Here is a 24,229-nt window from a genome sequence, read left to right on the forward strand (position 1 = left end):
TTGCTACAGAGTGAGTTTTCATATTTTAATGACGCGACGAAAAAGTCGTATTACTGCTCGTTTTCAATTTCACCACGTCACAAGCACGTCACCAAGTTGCAGTGTATACATGCTGACGCCTAATGGCTTTTCATCCGTTGCTACTTTGAGCGGTGATGCTAACAAACACGTTCCGCGCAGGATTGGCTAATTTATAAGTCTGTTTACACACCCATAGCCATATAAACCTGTATGTTAGGGCAGCGTGGCTATCATTTTCTCTATATAGAAATGGCTGCTCGACACAAGGCAACGTCACACGCATTAAAAAGGGGCAACGTATATCTGAGCTTACCGATTTGTTTTGATTGTACTCGCTGATATTGCTTGCATAATCCCACTGAGAACTTGAGTCCACATTGTTGATTGTTGTGAATGGGTCGTTCAAGCCCTCTATAAAGGCAAGAGCCACTGATTCGTCTCTTATCAAGGCTGACACATTTGAAAGGGTAGCAATGTAGGCGTCCTGTAAAATTAAATAAAAAGCAAAAATACTTATTACATGGCTTCGATGTCACCCGGGCACCATGATGAACTGAGTACCAAGTTCTAAAGCATCTGGTTTTTGCCGGCTTTCACACGTGTGGTGCCCGTGTTCTTTAGCAACACATCAAAAAGCGAAAACGAGTGACTTGTTGCTTTAACTATTGCAATAAGATGTGAATATATATATATGGCAAGTCGAGTTCATTATTATTCATTTCTCTGAGGATACTTTGGAACAACTTTCAGTTTCAGGAACGTTCGGTTAGTCAGAGGGCAGTGTTAGTATCTTCTGATCGTGGTAGAGGCAGATAAATTTTCAAGTTAATTTGATGTTTGCTTTCAGGAATCGAGAAAGGCTAGCCTCAGGGGTTTTTTTTTTTCGCCGCAGAGACATGTAGATAGTTCACGTGAGTTTTCCGCTAAACTAAGATGTTGTTTTCGGATTTCGCGAGTTCTCAAAATAACGCTGTATACCAGGTTAGATACTGCTTATTCTGTAGTCTACTTCAGCTGATTTTAGAAATCCCCGAATCCATGGTTGTTCCTGCACGCACGTAGAGAGTACCGCGATTTAGAAAGGGGCTGCGTGGATCGTTTTTAGTAATGGTATACTCTACAGATTTCATTTCTCTTCGACGTATTATGTAATGGTATGTCTAAGGCTGTGCGTGTCTCGCACGTCTATTTAGAAGACGGCAGCATTTGAGTTTCATTTAGTGCGTGGAATTACTTATAAATAAGCGCGAATCTTCCTGTAGTCTTGAACGCGTAATTTACGCAAGTTCCTTGTTTTTTGTTTCTTCAATGCGTGAATCGCACGCAACGCAAGAGTTTTAACCCCAAAGTGAGAGCGAGTTTGATAGTACATCCATGAAGTCAACGAGGCTCTCAGTGGCGCTATTACGTGCGGTAATAATGGATGTAGAGTACGAACATATGACATTTCAATTATCAATTAGTTAGGATCATTCTGCAGTTAAGTTGGAGGATTTTGGCGTTGTATGCATAGACGTGTAGTCTTCTGGTCGATTCATATTTTTTTATAGTATAGCAATCTGAAGGCCGTAATTCCAAATCCTCCTCCAGTCCACTACATTTTCAGGCATGGAGTGGCGCCTGACACCGGCAACAAAAAATCGCCGAGAGCCAGTGGGGCTATAGTAGTTAAGGTGCAACCAAATTAGGAAGGCCAACTACGCTTCAACAAAGTCACTCCCTCACCAGAACAGGAATTGGCCTCCCTGGTGCTGTATTCGGCCGCTGCCTCCCTAATGACTCCTAAAATCAACCCATGGTCCTCAGTCCCCAGCGGCTGCGGAGCACCTGACCAAGGCGGCGGTTGCAGAGGGTGCTAAGAATATCTGGGTCCGGACAGGCCGCCAATGGAAACTTAACCTCGCAACGTTCAACACGCGCACCCTATCGAATGAGGCTAGCTTAGCAGGGCTATTTGAAGAATTATCAGGTATTGCCTGGGATACTATCGGCGTTAGTGAGGTGAGAAGAACTGGTGAGGCTTATACAGTGCTGACTAGCGGCCACGTCCTCTGCTACAGAGGTCTTCCAGACAGGAGAGAATTCGGAGTAGGATTTCTAGTCCATAAGGACACAGCGGGCTACATTGATGAATTCTACAGCATTAATGAGAGGGTAGCAGTCGTCGTAATAAAGCTGAATAGGAGGTATAGAATGACTGTTGTACAAGTCTACGCCCCAACCTCCAGTCATGATGATAAAGAAATCCAACAGTTTTATGAAGATGTTGAATTAGCAATGAGAAAGGTGCAAACCTTTCATGGGCCTTTCATAGTCATGGGTGACTTCAATGCAAAAGTGGGAAAAAAGCAGGCTGGCGAGCAAGCAATTGGCAACTACGGCATCGATTCTAGGAACAATAGAGGAGAGATGTTGGTAGAATTCGCGGAAAGGAATAGGCTCCGGATAATGAATACCTTCTTCAGGAAGCGCAGCAACAGGAAGTCGGACCAGGAAAAGCCCTAATGGAGAAACAAGGAATGAAATAGATTCATAATCTCTGCCGATCCCAGCATAGTGCAGGATGTAGCAGTGTGAGGCAGAGTACAGTGCAGTGACCATAGGTTAGTGAGGTCTAGGATTTCGCTGAATTTGTAGAGAGAAAGAATAAAGGTACTCATGAAGAAACAGGTCAACCTAGACACCCACCGTAAGGGTGAAAGCAAACCAATTCAGGCTGATGCTCGCAAACAAATATACAGCTTTAGAACAGTAAGATGAAGACAACATAGAGGTAATGAATGAAACAGTATCTCGAACTATCCATCTGAGAAGCAGCAATTGAAGTGGGAGGTAAGGCACCAAGGCAACCAAGTAGGTAAGCTCTCCCAAGTAACAAAGGACCTAATAAAGAAACGGCAAAACATGAAAATCTCAAACTCGAGAGATCAGATAGAATTCGCTGAACTGTCGAAACTGATCAACAAGAAGAAAGTAGTGGATATCCTAAATTAAAACGTGAAAAAGATTGAAGAAGCCGTAAAACACAGACGTAGCATGAAATCAATGAGAAGAAAACTAGGCGTAGAAAAAGGCAAATGTATGCACTGAAAGATAAGCAGGGTAATATCATCAGTAATTTCGATGACATAGTAAAAGCAGCGGAAAAATTATATACTGACCTATACAGTACCCAGAGGAGCCAAGCTACTTTCATTCGAAGTATAGTAAAGAACAGGATACAGAAGCCCTTTCTTTAAATAGCGATGAAGTTAGAAGGGCCGTGAAAGACATGACCAGGGGAAAAGCTGCTGGAGAAGATGGAATAACAGTCGATTTAATCAAGGATGGAGGAGATATCATACTTGAAAAGCTTGCGGCCCTTTATACGCAATGCCTCACGACTTCAAGTCTATCCAGAAATCTGGAAGAACGCCAACATTATACTAATCCATAAGAAGGGAGACGTTAAAGAATTGTAGAATTATAGACCCATTATCTTACTCTCAGTATTGTGTAAAATATTCACCAAGGTAATTTCAAATAGAATAAGGGCAACACTTGACTTCAGGAAGGGATATTCTACGATGGATCATATCCATGTCATCAACCAGGTAATAGAGAAATCTGCGGAGTACAATCAACCTCTCTATATGGCTTTCATAGATTATGAAAAAAGCATTTGATTCAGCAGAGATACCAGCAGTCATGGACGCATTACATAACCAAGGAGTACAGGATGCATACGTTGGCAAATATCTACAAGGATTGCACAGCAACCTTGGTTCTCTACAAGAAAAGTAGAAAGATACCTATCAAGAAAGGGGTCAAACAAGGAGACACAATCTCTCCAATGCTAGTCACTGCATGCTTAGAAGTATTCAAGCTCTTAGACTGGGAAGGCTTAAGAGTGAGAATCAACGGCGAATATCTCAGCAACCTTCGGTTTTCAGATGACATTGTCCTATTCAGCAACAATGGGGACGAATTACAACAAATGATTGAGGACCCTAACCGAGAAAGTGTAAGGGTGGGGTTGAAGATTAATACGCAGAAGACAAAGATAAAGTTCAATAGCCTGGCAAGGGAACAAGAATTCAGGATCTCCAGTCAGCCTCTAGAGTCTGTAATGGAGTACGTTTATCTAGGTCAATTACTCACGGGGACCCTGATCACGTGAAAGAAATTTATAGAAGAATAAAATTGGGCTTGAGTACATACGGCAGGCATTACCAAATCATGACTGGGAGATTACCACTGTCGTTGAAAAGAGAAGTATACAATCATTGTATTCTACCGGTGCTAACTTATTGGGCAGAAACTTGGAAGTTAGCAAAGAAGCTCGAGAACAAGTTAAGGACCGCACAAAGAGTGATGGAACGAAAAATGTTAGGCCTAACATTAGGAGAAAAGAAGAGAGCGGTGTGGATCAGAGAACAAACGGGGATAGCCGATATTCTAGTTAACATTAAGAAAAAAATGCAGCTGGGCAGGCCGTGTAATGCGTAGGGTAGATAACCGGTGGACCGTTAGAGTTACCGAATGGGTGCCAAGGGAATGGATGCGCAGTTTAGGACGGCAGAAAAATAGGTGGGTTGATGAAGTTAGGCAATTTGTCGGCGCAAGTTGGAATGAGCTAGCGCAATACAGGGGTAATTGGAGATCGCAGAGAGAGGCCTTTGACCTGCAGTGGACTTAAAGATAGGCTGATGATGATGATGATTACATGACGAGTTGTTTCGAACATTCTGTGTGAAGCCAGAAAATTCCCTTTCCCAATAGAGGGCGAAAATTCGTAGTTTAAGCCCAATGTGTGCTCGGTTGATAGCTGCCATCTGGGGTATGGTGACGGTAGCAATTGACGCACCGGCGCAAAACATTCTACGAGCCCGTCCGCTTTCGCCGAACCCCATACGCCATAGGTTTAAAGGAGGCGTTGAACCTAGGCAAGAAATGGCTAAACCTCTACCAAAAAGGTCGCAGGCCTGCGCGGCACACACAGCACAGTCACACTGTAAGCTGGAGTAGGGGCTTCAAAGGAGCTCCATGTTCGGCACCACGCACTGCAAGGTCTTCGCGACGAAGTCTCTTCGTGTCGTTTTCACTAAAATGACCTGAACTGTCCACCTGGCGTCGACGGCGAGCTGCGGCTTGTGCAGCTTTCTGCACAGCCGTCTACTGAGCCCGATGTTGTCTGGATGCAGCCGCGCGCGTAGCTCTACGGTTAGCTTCTTCAAAATCGGTTCGTACCTTGCGAGGAGGCGCCATAACGTGTACCGAAGAGCAAACACAGGCAGCCAGGCTACATGGTGCACATGTCCCATCCCTTGACCCTTGGTACATTACGTTTCTGTTGTTGATGATGATGATGATAATGTTTTATTGGCATGTCCTTCGAAACGGGGTGGTGACAAATAGTCAGCTATCCTGCTTGAGTTAACCAGGTCCAGCAGAAGGTGCAGCATGCAACTGCTATATGCAATTGCTACATGTCGGGAAACCTGGTGGAATATAGCAGAACTACAATGCAAAGTATGTACATATCGACGCTATAGCACTGCACGGGCCGATTTTTGCGGGCCGGGCCCGGCCCGGGCCCGTTTTTACATTGGGCGGCCCGCCCGAGCCCGATCAAAACTTTTATGGGGAGACTCGGGCCCGGCCCGGGCCCGGAAATAATCTACGTTACCCGCCCGGCCCGGCCCGCCACCCCTTTACAGTTTCGAGTCGGGCCCGAGCCCGGCTCGAGCCCGACTCGAAACTGGCCCGAACCCGGCCCGAAACCGAAAAATACATGTTTTTCAGAGTTGAGAAGCCCGAGAATAACTCGCAGAAAGCCCGAGCCCGGCCCGGGCCCGCGTCAAAAAACCCGAGCCCGGCCCGGGCCCGGGTCAAAAAGCACACGCCGTGCCCGAGCCCGGCCCGATCCCGTCAAAAAACTGCTCTACCCGGCCCGGCCCGGACCCGGGCTTTCGGGTAAGCCCGAGCCCGTGCAGTGCTCTAATTCGACGCTACGCGGCGCGCATATCACATCGCGTGTCGAATGGCACGATAAGATGCTAATGATGATGATCTTATAATGGCATTCCCTTTTAACCGTGACGGTGACAGTCACCTAGCCTGCTTGAAATAATCAGTTATGTCATACATGTTTTTCATTACATCAATGTTTATACATCTCGTTAATCTTCTTTTTCTTCCTCAAGACTTCTCTATCTACTTTGTACCGCTACCTATGCAACTGCTACACGGTGTGCCACCTGGTGTAATAATATGCAACTGCAGTGCAAAGGGTGCACGTATAGACGCTACGCGGCGCGCATCGCACATCGCAAGACAAGTGGCACGATACGATGCTAATGACCATGATGATGATGATGATCATTTATTACATCCCCTTTGAAACGCAGCGGTGATAGTCACCTATCCAGCTTGATTTAATCAGGTACACAATATATATATTTCTAGCATTCTTGTATACATGTCCTTAAACTTCTTCTGAGAGAGAAGCTGTTTATGGATGTTCTTCCATAAATTTTCGTGTGCCTGTGCAAAAATGCGGGCCGATCCTGGTGCTGGTGCAGAAAGGGTCTAAGGGCAATTTCAAATACCCCTGTGGACACCAGGTTATTGATTCCGGGACCTGTAACGCGCCCTTGAACTACCCTTGTCACACCTGGGGCCCAAAGAGGTCCCAGGAACAAGAGTAACAACATAGGTTTTATTTAAATGCTAGTGAAAAGATAAAAGGGTAAGAAAAAAAAAGAGGAGTAAAGAAATGAAAAAGGCAACGACAACCCATCGGAAAAAGAATATCCGTAGGACATCCGGGAACGTCCGGCAAAGAACCGAACGTCCAGAGCCGATAGCGGACGTCCGACGGACGATCGCAAGACATAACAGTCTTCGTGATATTTTTTGTCCGAAAATGACGTCCGCACGAAATCGTCCGCAGTGTGACGCCCTGTGACGGTGTAATTGGTGACGAAGGTGGTACATAATGTACTTTACAGCGGGCCCTGCGCACTGACTGTCGAGAAATTTACATAGACATTTACAACGGCCCCTGAGTAAATGTAATCCACGCACATGGACAACTCATCCTGTCCACAAGGGCAGACGGGACACCAGGGCCAAATGCATTCTGGGTAAACTGCACCAAGAACAAAGCTCAGCTCTTTTTGTCGATGCAACTAGTTATGGATCGGGCAACCACTACGCTATTGCCGTGGTCGATGAGAATGGTAAATTAATAACCGCGGCGAACGAGCTCAATTCATGCCGCCGAAGAAGCAAGCGTAGCACTTGCAATTACAATGAGGAGAAGCTCCACGATTTTCTCCGATTCCTGTACAGCTATTAGGAACTACTCAGCCGGCTTCGTCTCAATGGAAGCACACAAGCTGCTTCTACACCGTCTTAATACTCATAATTACGAGCAACTGGATGGCTCACACCTAGTATGGCTTCCGGCTCATCAGGGCCACTCGGTCAGCCTCAATGGCTGCAATCCTAACGAGCAAGCTCACTCTGCTGTGCGAGATCTCGCATGCCGCACATGAGATCAGGAACTGCTCCAGGATGACTGCGGCTCCTACAAAGACCACTTAGAACTTTTCACGAGATCACCTCACACTATAGGGACGGCAGGAGATTTTTTCCTCCTCTCCCCCCCCCCTTTCAGAAGCTTAACCGAGCTCAGGCAGTCACATTAAGAATGATTCAAACCAAATCTTATAAGTTATACCACACCTTTTGTGCTTAACAAAATTGACCAGGATTTTCCCGCGCAATGCAAAAGTTGTGGACACACTCCGTGTCTATTTGATCATATGTTCTGGCTGTGCCCCAACCAAAGGGCTTCCGATCTCAACAGTGAGGAGGACTGGAGTCGGCGCATATCCAGCGAAGTCCTCCAAGATCAACTCCTGGCCGTCCGGAGAGCTCACGACATCGGGAAAGCATTTGGCCTACCGGTGCCTACATGGGCGGAGCCACCTACTTAGCCTGGCTGCTTTTGCCCTCGGGCCCTAGTTTCTCTGGGCCAAAATAAAGTTCTTGCCATGCCATGCCATTCCATGGACAGTTCGGTTAAAAATGGTTAAACTACTTCCTAGCAAACACAGCAGCTAGACACAACAGCCCGTGTGCCTTTCGGTAGTACACAACCTGCATCCAGCGTACTTAGCAAAACTCCGCAGGCGTTGCCCTGCGGACGTCCTATTGCAATCCGAAACCAGAAGTACTAATACGTCCGCGGGTGATTTTGTGTGGACAGCGTTTAAAGTAAGTTTGATTTGACGCTTTTAGATTGTCTCTTCGTCTACAGTCGCAGGTAACGCTGTAGATGCAAGCGTACAACACGGAAGTCACTTGAATTTTCATCGCAGCCATGGCACTGCCTACTTCGGTGACTTCATTCACACCGAGCGAACTAGCATGCACTGATCCACGCCGATAGGTAATCCATAAAGTTAACTAATCAAAGTAATTAGCCGTGGCATTCCCTCTGGCCTTAACAATATGCGCAAATATAGGGCGGCGTTACGTGTAAGTGACTACACCATCCGATTTCCGCCGAAAGTACAAGTGAAATATATATCCCGCTTTATTAAAGAACCATCAGAGAGTAAAACCCGCGCTAAATAAAGTTGCGGCTAAAGAGGCTGCTGGCGAGGGCGTCGGCTTGTACTTCCAGTAGGAAAATCGCAGGAAATAGTTTTCAAACACACAGCTCACAAAGCTTGAAGACATTTGGTGTTTACTACAGCAAAAATACTAAAGATGTTCTCACGTTGATGTAAATACAGTCGGAACTTTACATAACAGTGTCTTATTTAAAGGAGACATATATTCACACATACAGCATATACATGGAGAGCATATACAAGTTATATCCTGAATGTGCTGTAAGAGGATTAGCAAAAAGTTGGCGCGGAGAAATCCGCCATGTAACTGGTTGCGAAAGAAGCAGGAACAGGACTAGTACGATGGCATCTAATGTGAACATTTTCGTAACCGTTATACACATCCGGGTGTCCTAACGTTCCTCTGTAATTGGCATTAAGAAACATTTGTGTGACAAATTTAACCAATGGGCGAGTCTCTTGTGAAGATGACTTCAGTTTGCAGTTTATATATGTCTACTGTGAGCCTGTGCATATAACCACATTTGCTTGCATCACGTTACCAGCACTCACGCAAGCAGGCATTCGTGGATATCTTAACTTGTTTCTCTAAAGGTGTGCTTCCATGCACTTTACGTATTTTTAGCTATGTACAAACGAATGCCTCAATGTATGCGATGGTCTGTCCAGAGCCACATCTCTGGTTTACTTAAGCAGCGGACCACACTCAGGAATAAATAATGGCCAACAATATTTTACATTTCCTGTTGTTGTTTTTTTTCGGATAGCTGGTTATGTCACTGTTCGTTATGTCGAGGTGGGACTCTATACGACGTTAGCGCGGCTGCAGTAAAAAAGAGCCATGAGCGAAGAAGGTTCGTGCGGTTCATTAGCTCCATTCTCCTTCTGTTAATAGTAACCTAGCCTGGTATAATCACGCGAGCGCTTCTGCAGCATCCGGAGGCGATTGACTTAAGCGTCCAACTACAGACACGCCATGCTTGATACGCAAACTCCCTGCAACTTCAGATCCCTCAATACCACGCATCAGGCTGATTTGGACACCTGGTCACGCCTCACTGTCGGGCAATGGCCGCGCTCATGCGGCTGCCCGAGAGCTAACCTGCCGGGCCCCTGGCAGTGAGGCGACCAACCCAGATCAAGCCTCCCACAATTTGCACAACGCATACCGTGACACTCTAGACTATTACAGACTAGGGCGCTTGCGATATCATCCTCCACCCAAATCCTTCTCCCGGAATGAAGCCGTCTCCCTGAGACGGCTTCAAACCAACTCGTATCCTAACCTTCTCCTTCTCAACAAGTTCTCCCCAACCTTATACCCCACCACCTGCCAAGGCTGCGGTGCACCACCTAAGACTTTCCACGTCACGATAGAGTGCCAAAAACTACCAACCGATATCCCCATTCTAAAATCCCCCCAATTCCAACATATGCGCAGTGGGAGGCGATCCTCCGTCGCTCCGAGCCTCAGGTCTGGCTGGCCCTGATACGACGAGCAAGAGCCGTAGCGGCAGCCATTGGGGCTCTGGACTAAGGGCCCCAACCACATTAATCCTTTCACGTTATAATAAAGTTTATTTCTTCTTCTTCTTTGTCTATGACACACGTGATCAAGCTGAACTGCTCTCCTTTCTTTTTCACTCCTCCATTCTCCTCCACGCATGCAGACAGCCAACTGGACGGGCTCTAGTTAACCTTCTTGCCTTTTAATTGTTTGCCCTCTCTCTCCAAAGCTAGCCCGATCACTCCCCCCTGCAGGCAAGGAGACTAATAAGGATGCAAGCAGCGCAGTCATTCGTCGATAGCATAGCTAGCTCGCTCCGAGTGTGAGGGCACGGTTAATATTAAACCTATTATTGTGTGCAGTAAAGATCACTTTTAAAGTAAACATCAAATTATCAAGCTCGTAAATTTGGAACATTTCTGAAACTTCCTAAGAAGACAAGATATTTGACGTGATGCGAATCTGCCATCCATGGAGTATCGAGGAGTCGGATAGTCCCCATGTGCTATTGCAACTGTCTGCTCAATACTATCAGTGTTCTCACGACAAATGGCACTACATACGCTTGAACGGGCAGAAGTATAATACCGGGAGATTTATCATACATATTTTATCAGTTTTGGTAAATGTGGAACAATTTCCTTGCACATATAATTGAGGCCGTATTGAAGCAATAACAAAAGAAAAGAAAGGTACCGCCGCCTGCCAAGCTGGAACCATAGAAAGTCACATCGAAAGTGAAAATAAACCTATGAAAAAGCTGTTGTCTTTCTATAGACGTCCTACACCCATATGTACGGAAGAACAACTTGCGGCGCTTCGGTTAATAATGTCGCGCTCTGGTCATCAGATTGCTAAAGCCTCTGCCAAAAGGGAGAGTGCTTGTTTGTTTAACCTGACGTTGGACGTCCCTACTTAAGTTTTTGTCGCAAGCACACGTAAGATGTAGATAACGGAGGTAAACAACACGAATCCAGCAGTGATTGCTGAAAGGCAGCCAGTTATTTGATACTGGCATCAGCGCGTCTTTCCCTGCTTGAGCGGGCTTTTTTATATAGCATTGGGCAGTTAGAGCGCGGATCGATAAGTTTTGTTGCATGCGAGCACTGAAGGCCTCTTACGACATCCTAAGATAAACAAAAGATTATTCTCTGCAAGGCTCTGATAAGATTGCGTTGGACCGCAAACAAACTTGCCCATCCGCTCAACTCTGGCGTTGTGTAAACCGCGAGCGAAACCTTCGGTTGCCGCGTGTGACATGCACTGGTGGCACGGCAACTGGAAAGTATCTTTGAGACAAGCATAGAGGAGAACGAGATTACTCAGTTTGCGTTAGCAGGCCGGCACTGATTAAACGTGCTGGGGAAAGCGGCCAGCCGTTTGTCGCGGCAGCTTTTCGGAGCAACCTGGCTCTGTTCCTGATATCTACCGCCTGTTACGGGCCGGGGTTTGGTGAACCTTCAACAGCGTCTGCTTGGAGCTCGAACTAGGTTGACCATCGGAGAGGGTCCGGCAGGAATACGAGGCCACGTAAAAAAAAATAACACAAGTTTAATACATGGTTACGAGTGAGCGGTGTGCTCCAAAGAAAACATACGAGAAACGTTCAGCGTGTATGAACCTTCACGCTAGGGCAAATCAAAAGTGTTCTCCACGTGGCTGCTGGCTGGCTTTCTTATACCCTCCTACATCCGGGCACTCTCCCTGACTGCAGGACAGGGCAAACCAGAAGAAGTAGAGATGATGTACGTCTGATCTGCTCCCTGTTTCTTCTGGTGTGCCCCAGGGCAGTGTACTCGGACCCTTGCTTTTCTTAGTTTATGTGAATGATCTGATTGAATTTTTGTCTGATACACTGTGTATAAAACTTTTTGCTGATGACTGTACCATATACAAGGAGATATTGTGTGAGAGTGATCATGTTGTATTGCAGGAACAATTGTTCCAGATTGAACAGTGGTGTCGAACTTGGGATATGGAATTAACGTGCAAAAAACAGTCTTATTAACAGTTACACGTAAATTACAGCCTAGTTATTATTCCTATGCTCTTTGTAACCAAGCTATAGCAAAGGTTACAAGCTATAAGTATTTAGGCGTTACAATTACTTCTAAATTATCCTGGTCAGGTCACGTTTCAGATATATGTGCATCAGCATTTAAGAAGTTGTGTTTCCTAAGAAGAAAACTAAACAAAGCTCCAGCAAAGCTAAAGTTATTAGCGTACAATACTTACATAAGGTCGAAATTAGAATATGCTTCCGTAATTTGGGATCCCGAAACTAAGCAGGATATATATAAACTTGAGATGTTGCAAAGAAAGGCAATCAGATTTATCTTTGGTAAATATAAAAGGTGTGACTCCCCTACTAAGCTTATGCAAGAACACGGGATTATAACATTACAGGTGCGTCGAAAATATGCTCGGATAGTGTTCTTGCATAACGTGTTGAAAGGTAAATTTGACATGTCCATACCTTCATATGTAAAACCCTTAGAGACCAGAAAGACTCGACACAATCATGACCACGCACTGAAACCAATATTTGCTAAAACCAATGCATTTAAACACAGTTTCTTTCCCCAGACAATTTCGGACTGGAATGCTATGCCTAAAACCATTTTTGAGGAGCCTGATTTTCAAACGGCACTGGAAAAATTGTTCTTTTAGTATTTTTCTTTTTTTTGCTGGTTACTAAGCACGTATTATATGTGTAGCAATGTAACCCTGTTTGATTGTTAATGGCGTTATTCATTTGTAATCCCGATTTATACTAATTATGTTTTGAATTCCCACACCTGCTTGGGCCTGTCATGGCCTGCAGTATTGTGAAATAAATAAATAAATAAAATGATGGGTGACCGTAACGGGGTGAACGTCCTCAGCGGGGGATGAGAGAGGCTGCAAGGCGGCCCGACAGGTTTCGTCTCTGACCCTCGCGACGGACACGTCTATTCATGTTGAAGAGCGAGATCGTTCGGCACACCAATTCCCATGCGTTTGCACGGGGTCCGGACATGGCCGCTCTAATCGAATCGTAACACGCCGATGAGCTGCCGTCTGCCTCCGCATGCTTTACACGGGAACGGCCATTCTCTTTTAAATGATTATCCAAAGATGACAGTTTTCAAAATCCGGTATACCAACGCTGAAACTTAAGAAGCCAATGACGGTACTGTTATTAGAGTTCTAGATCTATTTACAGTTTTGTTAAGTCATGCCTTTATTTCATTCTTTCGGCTCACATAAATTCATGACTTAAAAAAACTGTAAATATGTCTAGAACTCTATAATAATTTTTTTCGGCTCACATGGCCTATGTGAACGCCTTTGAATTGCTCAGGCCCTCCGCGTGCGTGCGCGAGCTCACCGTGTCCTTCCTCCCCCCCCCCCTCCTCTCTCTATCTCATCTTTCTATTCCCTCTTTCCGGTCCCCCAGAGTAGGGTAGCCAACCAGACGCATTTCTGGTTAACATCGCTGCCTTCTCTTTCTCTCCTCCTCCTCCTCATCCTTATTCGGCTCACATGACCCTGCTGTTACATTGCCCATTGTAAATTGTTTTCGGAAGTCTTGAAGAATATGCGCACCATGAGCATTCTTTTCCTGTGTTGCGCGTGTTGTGCTTTAGTATACTGCTTCTGTCTTACTTCCGCAGCTTCAAGGGTGCCGCAGCCAGCCCTGTAACCGTTCGCCTTTACCGGCGGTCCCCAAAGCAATTTTGTAACATTGACCTATATAAACAAATAAAGGCGAAGACGTGAAGGAACACATCTGACCTGCTTCGATGCCCCAATTTGAGGCCACAATAACCCGCACCCCCCCCCCCCCTCCCCTCAACCGAAATAGCTTCAACGTCTGCAACACAACAGCTAACAACAGTGTACAGGCCTCTCCGCGGCACTATACGGCGCACTAAAGCGTGGTTAGTGCCTCGTGCTGGATGTACCGCTAGTTCGAGGAAGAGAGGGCTTCTGAGCGTGCGCTTTCAAGGCGCCGTGTATACCGTTACTCGTGCGTCCCACGTTTCATTGCTTTTCGTGGGTCCTCCTTATCAGTGAACCCTCGAAACGGCAAGGAAGCGTCGCCACTCGCTTATCATCGGGCGTGCCCTATCGTTCACTGCGACAGCCGTCAAAGCTACGGGCAATAAACCCCAGGGGTCAGGAGGTTTCCCCCTTAAAAGCGCGCGCTAAGAAGTAGAGCTGTTTCGGGCCGGCGGTGTTTACGGTAAACGTGACTCAAGAAGTCGCTCTAGCAGGCACTAGCATTCACTCTAGCACACCGCTCTTCACATAATCGACAAGCGGGTACACATCTAACCTGGGAATCACGGGGTTTTCACTGTCAACATGAGCTGGCATGAGCTGTCTAGCTGGGCAGCTTGTCCAGCCGGCAAGGTGTACCTTTTTTTTTTTCAGTAAAGGCTGGTCATATATCAAAAGTCACCCACCCTACCGAAAACGCTACCACGATTGCTTGATGGTATTAGTGTCACAGGAGAAGTTGCAGAACGCATAGTAAACCAAATTTATTTATCAAATCTCCAATCTCAACTTCTCGCTCGAATTTATTCAAGCTCCTGCCACGCCAACTCGGCGCCCATGCAAAGAAGATGAAAGAGCAGAGAGATAGAACGGAAATGTACAAAAATCAACAATATCAGGGTCTGGTTTGCTACCCTGCTCAAGGGGAAGGGTTTAATGTGAAAATAAGAAAGAAGAGAGAAGGAATGATTATTACGTTCTGCTGGTAAGCATGGGGCGGAAGCTTTGGCTCCCAGCCACGGCGGCTGGCATTCCGATGAAGGCGGAGATAAGAAACTTTCTTGTACCCGTGCACTGAGTGCACGGTACATTATTCTTGCTTGTCGATATTGTTCCGGAATAATCCACTACGGTGTCTCTCATAATGAATTCTGGGGTTTTACGTGCAAAAACCACGATTTGACAATGAGGCACGCCGTAGTGTGGGACTCCGCATTAATTTTGACCACCAGAGGTTCTACAACGTGTCGCGAATGCACGGGACACGGGCGTGTTTCCATTGCGGCCCCATCGGTGTGTCTCATAGCAATTATCACTCTGCACTAATGACCACTTATCAATCAATCAATATCGCGGTCTGACTTAAGTGAACGCTGAATAAGCGCTCCCATGTAAAATGAACATACACACAATATTTGCAAGTAAATAACGCGGCCACGAGTATAACGTGAGGGGGGGACTTTTTGTCTCAGAAAGAAAGAAAAAAATATATATTTTACAATTGAACTCGAAGGGATGCCTCAAAACAGGATACGACGCATAAAAGCGGATGCTCGTTTCTGTGAACTGCCGTGCCAAAACAAAGTGAACGGACGAGTTCACGCACAATTCACTCGCTGTCAGTACTGACGTCTTTGTCACTGCCGGCGAGAACTGAGTCGTCCTCGATGCCATCAAGGTTATTGCACAGGCAGCAATTCCGCAGTGGCCGTGGCACAATAGAACATGGCAAATCATTTCACGAATAGCGCGATGATCCATCGCGCGACTTCGAAGACCGCTCGCTTGACGCGCCTGCACAACAGCGCCGATCGTCGTGCTCAAGGTTGCGAATAATACACCGTAACTACACTCATGCGACACCAACAGCGTCCTACATCACGAGAAGAGCAGCGAAATGTACAGTGGTGGCGCGCGCTCGAGGCCAGCGTACGTGGTGGTGCCTACTGGTTTAGCTGACAACAGCTTCAAACTCTCGAAAAAAAAAAGAAAAAAATCCCGTTATATTAGTCTCACAAAGTCGAGTATAACGCCAGGCATGTTCTGAGACCGGAAATTTCGGAAAAGGAAAGAAGAACGCAAAATGCTCAATTTTCGTGCAAATACGACACTGGTACACAATTTCCTCTCAGTAAACAGTCATGTAAGTGCGCCGTAAGAGAATGCTTCTCAAATTATTACTAGTTAGCCGATGCGTGAGCACGTAGAGTTAGGGAATTAATTGTGCATTTTAATTCAAAAGCATCGAACGTCATGCCATCCCTGCTGCCTATGGAAGGCACCAATTCGCTGTGCGACCACATGAACTCTCTGCTTTATATACATAAATTGACAGATCAATCGATTGAATTTATTTTCACGGATGACATCCGAAGGGTGGAACAAACTCGGACCCATTTCAGTGCGGAAAGGAGCACGGACAATTGTCGTAAGCACGCCCAATAAGAGTGTAGGTGAATAATTGCACGGTATAGAAGTACCCACGAACTTTTCAGGGTGATGCCTGGCTCAATAAGTCCGCAAGAGCCACAAAGATTATCTGGTGCACTTATACTGACGATTAAGATGACATTTGACCAAGAGAAAGTATGGTAATTCGTAGCGCAACTTGCGGTGCCTCATTCCACCAATACCATATAAAGACTAGTAGTTCCTGCATGTCATGTTACATGGAGATTTTTTTTCTTTCGTCCTATGCTTCCATTCTCATGAAGCACCACATGGGTGCAGGGATTTCTTGCACTGCTCGGTTTGGCTGAGGGATTGAGTAACCCAGAAAAGCACAGTCATTTCAGGAGCTTTGCTTACATCCGCGTTTACAACCGCCCGAACAAATAATTAGGCGCTATTAAAAGCACGTTTGTATGCGCCTGTAAAAAATGTTTCCTATCCCGCTTGTTAGCAAGCGTTATATTTAACCGTGAGAAAACTCCACGCTAAGAACATGCGTGTAAAAACTTATTAGCGACTCGTGCTTGCTAAGCGAGGCATTTTAGAGTGTACCTTCTGCGTCTGGTGGATCAACGCTATGCTATATGATTACGTGCTAAGATAATAACCATAATAATTACTTGTGTTTGATAGCTCAGCCCTTAGTTCACAGCCGAAGATTGCATCACAAACTTACGTTAGGGCATCGCGCCTAGACGTTTTATAAATAGTTGCTCTTGTTAATAGGCCTTCGGACTCTTGTCCAATTTGGGTGCGTCAGTGTAAGACCAACGCCGGCTTGTGAAAGTTAACGTTAACCAAGTTTAGCACCTGGTGCTGTTAGTCGCGTGCAAACGCCTGAGAGTATTATGGTTGCTGCTTTCACGGGCAATGCGGCTGGCGGATAGCTGCTGCTCGCATGAACGGGTGAGTTCTGTCGGGAAAGAAGTACAGGGTATTGACTTTAGCTTTCCTTGGCCCTCATTTGTCAAAGTTACTCTTGAGTGACGTTTTAAAGCATTCATTCTTGCTCACTGTATTGTAGGCAACGAATCGAACTGGCCAAGCTTAGTACGAAATTATTATTAGTTATTCTTTATTACTGCTGCGAGCCATTTCCTTACGACGATTCACTCGATGTTGCTAATCTGTAACGTACGGAGTCACATAGCTTGCATAAATGTTTTTAAAACATATTTAGCTTGTGAGGAACAAGGTGACGTAACGTAAAAAAACAGAGAACAGAAAAAATAATGTGAGCGCAAAACTGAGCGTAGTGGCCAAATCGAGTGCATAGTTATCTATAAGCGGCGAAGCAACAAAAAGGAACCTTTTTTTTTCGGTTTGTGTTCTTTTTGAAGAGCGACAGCTGCAAGGCAGCTCTTGCCCTTTCTGCATTTCTCGAGGGAGGCGCTTGAAATCTCGTGTCAGCAATAAAAGCCAATCAATCACGGACAGATTTCTTTCACAGCGTAGCTGCTATGCAGATGCATTCTGAACGTGAAGCGCTGCACAGCTGGCAGACTAACAATTTTCTTTTTGCCGCTGTCTGTCCGTGCACTCCGCGTTGAGACAGAGGCTTCCGCCTGCTGTGGCAATGTTCGTGTTTCACGCTGTTTTGTATCTTCGATGCGAACTGATGGCTAAAGGACGCCGCCGCTGGTCTCATTGTGTGTTCGCTCAGCACTATTCTTGCTTCGCGTATAGAGAAGAGCAGTGTATATGTGTCCGTGAGCTCTGCCGTACCGGGCTGCATATACTGAAAATCTAGAATGCCATAGATTTTCAACTTCAGCAACCGCGGTTGAATGCGGTGGGCTCAAATGCCACCGGTCACGCTAGAACCACTTTGCAACCGCTGAGTACCCCACGCCATCTAACGCCTTTTACGCTAACCTAACCTAACCTACTGTAGGCGACGCGCAAAGGCAATAATCCTCACGGCGTGACACCAGAGCGTCGCTGCCGGCATTTCAACCAATCGCCTTCAACCACGGTTGCTAAGGCGCTGTGCCTCCTAGACTTTCAATATACGCTATCGGGCTGTAGCAGACGCAGTTGCCGGGTGTGATCGAGAGTTCGACGGAAGCCCGTCTGGTCTGGATGAAATATGACAAAGAAAGACGTACATCGACCAAATTGAGCAACGTAAATATCGCCAACACCCATCGCAATCACGTGCCATATAACAATCACAGCTCATCTCGCGTGCTTGGCCCGGAAGGAGTTGTTACCACCGTTTCGGCTGGACGCCCAAATTTAATCAAATTTATATTTGGGGATTTTATGCCGAAACTACGATCTGATGTGAGGCACGCCGTTTAAAAGGGGGGCGGGGGGATTACTTTTGGCCACCTGGAGGTTCTCTAACGTGTACCTAGCTACCTAAGCAGCCACGAGCCTTTCGAAATGGGGCCGGCCTCGAACCCGCGACCTCGAGCTCAGTGGCGCAACGCATAGCTACTGGGTTGCCGCGGACGGATGCTGTAAGTGCTGCTTCGTGCTGTATGCTCAAGTAAGTGCGCTGGCGACAGCAAACCATGTCTATATATATCTTGCCCTTCGGTTATCTTCTACGTCCTATGAGATTTCAACTTTGGTCCCGATCGCGGCGCACTGTAGTGGCGAATCAACTATTGTCCGCATTTGTGCAACGTCACGGGCATACAGTTAGATTTTGTCTGAACGCTTTGTCGGGGCAGCCTCATCTTTACTGTTATTATATTCCTTATCAATTTCTTCTTTACTTTAGAGCAGAATAACAACGGAGTAGCCAAGGTATTTCCCGCCTCAATTTCTTCACAGCGATCTAGTTACAGCAGAGTATAAGTTCGAATCCACTGACTGATGGCTCTGCAATGTGCTGGTTACTGTTATGCATTGTTACAGCTTATTTTCGAGAAATCTATTTGTTATAAACCCACAAGTATTCCTACGGGGCTGGTTTAGCGGCCATTTAATTAACACACTAGGCAGCTTTAAAATATTGATACTGAAGTAGGTTGCCCCTATAGCGAACTGCGTCTCCATTGCGCATGCATTGAACGCAGCCCCCTTCATCGAGTTTGGGTTTGCTCTCGCTCCTATCCCAAAAATACCAAATATCACGTGGGTCCCGCGGAGCATGCGTAAAAAAAATGACGGGAACCATCTAAGCGACGGCTCTCGCCCAAAGCACCAAATGTGTCCTGTTTTCTGAACAACAAGTAACGTCCGAAAGAAACAAATGATGATGCAGGCTATCCTTTTTTTTCTCTCTCTCTCTCATTTCACCTAAATTACAAATATCGTATGGTGAATCCTTGCTCTATTCGAGGTCAGTTGTCGATACGAAAGCTCGTAGGCCTAAAGTGGGAAGGTTTCCGCTGGCCTTCCCTAATTTCGATTTCCTTGGCTGATGACGGCCGCTGCATTTCGTAGGTCTCGCTTCGGCCTCCCTGACAATTGGTATCTTTCAGCTAGAGCTGTGAAGGTGAAACAAATGCACTCATTGTAATAACGGATGATTGTATTCTTTGAGCAGTATTTGCAGAATTTATTTTACCACCGTAAGGGCGCTGCAAGCACGTGAAGCTAATGGAAGCCGCGGGAACCCGGTACTAAAAGGTGTCTGCGTCCCTAAATACCCCGGGAACACAAATCGGTCGCTGGGGCACTGTAAGCTAATAGCCTCCACTCTAAAACTCCTTAGTGCTGGCCTACCTTCGGCAGACAGGCCTCGTGACCGAAATCTAAGGTACCAGAACCCCGTCCGCCTGCTACATTAATTCCTCATGACGATAGTCAAAACGCGAGGGGAATTGTTTATAGACTTGGACAACTGACTTAACGAAACCCAAGGCGTGGTGAAGGTGATACCGCCGAAAGCGATCGATTGACGTTAACAACTACTGCCATGGAGCCGCGTTTAGACACTGTCGCTAGCGCCTGACGGTGAACAATAAAACGTGCGGTAGCAGATGCATACTTGTCCATAAAAGCGCTCGTTCTGTGTTCTTCTGTCGTTCTTGTCCCTTCGAGCTTTTCCTAACAATGGCTGCCCATAAATGTCGACGTGTGATCTGCAGAGCGTGGGCTACTATATACGGATGTTGTAACGGACATTTGAACGCGCCAACCCATGCTCTGCAACAGAACACCGCAATTTCGTATAGTCACCGCGGCGGGCAAACGCATGCAAAACGTTGAGCAAATTCATAAGAAATTTATTGCGATATCAATTTTAGGGAAAATCTAACCGAAATTTCGCCGTCGCCGTGATGTCCCCTATAGAGAGAGAGAATTTATTTGAAAGAAGGAAGATAGTACATGCTATATTTTTACCTACACCATATACGAGAAGTACATGCTACACTGGTCAACCGCCAAGGTTGTTCAAACCAGGTCCGTGTTCTTGCAGCGCGCAAGCGAAACCCTGAAACATTTAGGTCTCGGTACATGTCTTTTATTCTGAATCTTCTACTAAAAAGTGAAAAAAAAAGGTGCTACCAATCTGAAAAGAATGCAATTTCACAGCCGCCGCTCTTTACGGGCAACGCAGTGGTGCCTGTGCGATGGCATATTACAGGCCCTATCAAGAGACAACACGGCGTGTTGAAGCTGTAGAGGATGCGAGAAATTTTGGCGCATCCGTGTATAGTTATAACACCGTCGGAGGAGTTCAAGCCCAACGCTAAATCTTGCTCGCCGTCCCTGCTTCACCGTTCGAGCGAAAATACCACTTTTGTGAAGCTCTACAACACCGCAGCGCCCCGCTTAGAAACACCAGAGGTACAAAACAGCAGCAACAACAGCCCCTGACGCCGACCCTCCACCTCCAGCGCTGTTTAACGCGACAGCGTTGAGGGCCCCGTGTCGCAGAAAATCCGGCGTCGGCTCCGGCGTTAAACACCGGCGTCTGGCGGAAATAATCGTGCCGAACCACATCATCCCGAACCACCCCGACCACACAGGCCCTCCGCGTGGCGCAAGGCGTTAGCGAACGAAAATTGAATTTGTCAAAGTAAAATCCGTCATAAAAATCATAAAGTACGACTTAACCACAACCTACAGGCGTGCTAGCGTTGGTTTGTAATTTGAATATGCGAGAAAAAAGCCTGATAAACAGTCAGGGATCTTTGAATGCTCTCGCATTACAGTCTTACAGGCGTAGCTTTAACGTCCTCCAATTCTAATGGTGTTTCGCTGTACTTTCGTTCTATAGGCAACATTGAGGGGAATGTTGAAAACCGAGCCTTTCTAAATTTTGGACACGCGCACGCCTCGGGGCAATAGCAAACAATTATTGAAATAATAAAAAAGGGTCCTAGGGCCTTCGCATTTTTATATAAAAACGGTTTAAATTGCTCCTGTAAAAACGTCTTCCCAGCAATGCATTTGTGTTTAAAAGTGAAGCCGACTTTAAAGGGAAGCTGAAGAGGTTTTGGAATTTGAAGATTTACGGGGTTTGGAAGGCTGACGCAGTATAATTAAACTCCTGCAGTTATTTTCTCGATTATGCGCGTTGCAGCGCCGCAGTCGCGGTTTAAATTTTCGTCGAAGCTCCGCCCCCTTCGCGCGGCGAGCGTAGCGGAGAAAGACCGGGCGCGAGAATGACGTCAATACAGGGGTCACGTGAGCGCTCTCTTCGAATCAGGCTCCTCGCCGATACCTAAGATGACGTCACGATCGTCTCTGCCATCAGAGTACAGTGTACTAGAATGTTTTAGTTCACTATAATCAGAGCCCGTTAAACGACCCACGGCGTCTCCCGCAGACGGTGCAGCTTGGTTTTGCTGAATTAAAGCAACTAGTGGTGACTTCTGGTCTGTTAAACTATGATTTTCGTATTCAGGGGCTGAAAAGGTATAATAATTCGTTGGAAGCTCAATTTTTTTTTTAATGATACAGCTGCCCTTTAAGGGGATCAGTGTGAGCTTGGTCTTTGTAAGCTGGCTTTCCCACGTGGTGTGCTGCAGTGGAGCCTACTTATTGAGAAAAATGTGACGCGGGCGGAGCCCGACAACGCGATCACGTTCCACTCTTAAAGGCGAAGCTTAAGCGTCCTCCAATTTTTCATTTTTTTTAAATCCTGTATACACTATGAGTGAAACCACCATGCCATATGGCATGGCGAGCTCTCACCAGGCAGCCAACACAGAGAGAGAATGATAATTATGGAGACAAAGAGAACAAAACAAGACGCGTCATGGATTCGGAATGCGCTCGCCTTAAGCCTGCTTCACAGCGTGAGGCGCTTTGACGCACGGCGTCTCGAAACCAAACAGAAGGCAAAACACACATAAAGAATAAAAAAAAGGAAAAGACTACGTGGCTAAACCGTTTGCCGTCGCAAAGACTCTCTCTGGAATTTCTCCGCCTTCGTGCGATAAAGGTCGGTATCCTTGAGGCAAATGTTTTGCCGCAGCTGCCCACGTCTTCGATGCGCCGTTCTCTTTTTCGCTTCCTTCTCGGCTCGTTGCTATATCTGCTAACGAGATGCTATCAGCAGAAGCCGTACTCCCCGTCGAATCGCAATGAGCATATTTCCTCTACGTTCAATAGGAAGCGAAAGCGGCCTGTGCTTCCTTGTTTCGTAAGCGCTTGATACAGCGCATGCGCTTATTCAGCGATACAGCGCACTTGTGTCCGCGGTAGCTCGTTGGCGATGGCGTTATGCTATGAAACCCGCTGTGCTCAAGGTCGCGGGTTCGATGTCGGTTGCGTTGGACACATTCCGATGGGGGCGGAATGAAAAGACACTTGTGTACGGTGCATTGGGTGCATGTTGAAGAAACGTCAGGCGATAAAAATTGATCTGGAGTCCCCGTCTAGCGCCGTGACGCATAGTCGAAACGGGATTTGGGACGTAAAATTCCAAAACATAAATTTTTATATATTTGGATTCTTGGAACGTAGTCATTAAAATGGAGAAACGAAGAACGCACACTAACGTGTCGATAAAGGGGCTTTATCTTTTGTATATTTCATTATTACTATTAGGTGAAAAAAGAGCAGCCGCAACCATTATAATGGGACCAAATCTCCCCCTCTCCCTCGCCGCCCCCTTTTCAATAACATGAAAAGGGGGCGAGGAGGGCGGGGGGGGGGGTGGCACGTAGCACACCATACTGTCTTCTTCTTGCCCCTTCCTTCTTTCTGTGTGCTTTTTGTGTCCTGCGTTTTTCGTTTTAGTCGTTTGAAGACTTATTTTGCCGTACTTTCTTTTTGCATGTTAGAGTATCTTACGACAGGCCGCTCGTCCTCTGGTGCATTTTAATATTTATCAGTTTCGCATTAGTTTGCAGGATTTTCGTTATAGTATTAAGATATTGCAAAAAAATTTAAAAAGAGAGAACCACGCTACCCAGTTTCCCCTAAAAACAAGGCCTTGATACTGTAATAATTCGGTGTCTACATATCTGCGTCAGGATGATTTCAACAAGATAGACGCGATTTCAAATATATATATATATATATATATATTTTTTTTTTGGGGGGGGGGGTCTTTGGATTATCACGGGCGATTTCAGCGTGCATCACTTACTCTGGGGTAGGTCGACAATCAATTACAGAGGCAAGAATATGGTCTCATTTGCCGCTGATCACGACCTTTGCTTCATGAATTATGGCAGTCCTCTGTATCTGCGAAGCAGTTGCCTGGATTTGACTCTGGTATATCCCAGTACTTCATTTTGCAAGTTCAGGGGTTTTCACGACATAAAAACGCATGGGAGTGACCATATTGCCACGTACGTATGGATCATCGGGGCTAAACAGTTCCTCCTCATTGAATGCAGTACGAAGAATCGACTGGTCTAAATTTAAGCTATGCATGAAAAATGCATGCCGAGAGGACCTTGGCCACAACTTGGCGGATACCATCACAGAAGCAATGAGA

At 46.2% G+C, this 24,229-nt stretch overlaps 1 protein-coding gene across 1 annotated transcript in view; it reads right to left on the reverse strand.

The window, feature by feature from the left end:
* Positions 1–24,229, reverse strand: part of LOC119455430 (angiotensin-converting enzyme) — a 64,145-nt gene that overhangs the window by 31,457 nt on the left and 8,459 nt on the right. The window contains exon 2 of the mRNA XM_037716835.2: positions 335–505. Within this exon, the coding sequence (XP_037572763.1) occupies positions 335–505 (171 nt within the window). The remainder of the gene's footprint in view (positions 1–334; positions 506–24,229) is intronic.

The sequence above is a fragment of the Dermacentor silvarum genome, chromosome 6 (assembly GCF_013339745.2).
Source record: "Dermacentor silvarum isolate Dsil-2018 chromosome 6, BIME_Dsil_1.4, whole genome shotgun sequence".
NCBI classification, from domain to species: domain Eukaryota; kingdom Metazoa; phylum Arthropoda; class Arachnida; order Ixodida; family Ixodidae; genus Dermacentor; species Dermacentor silvarum.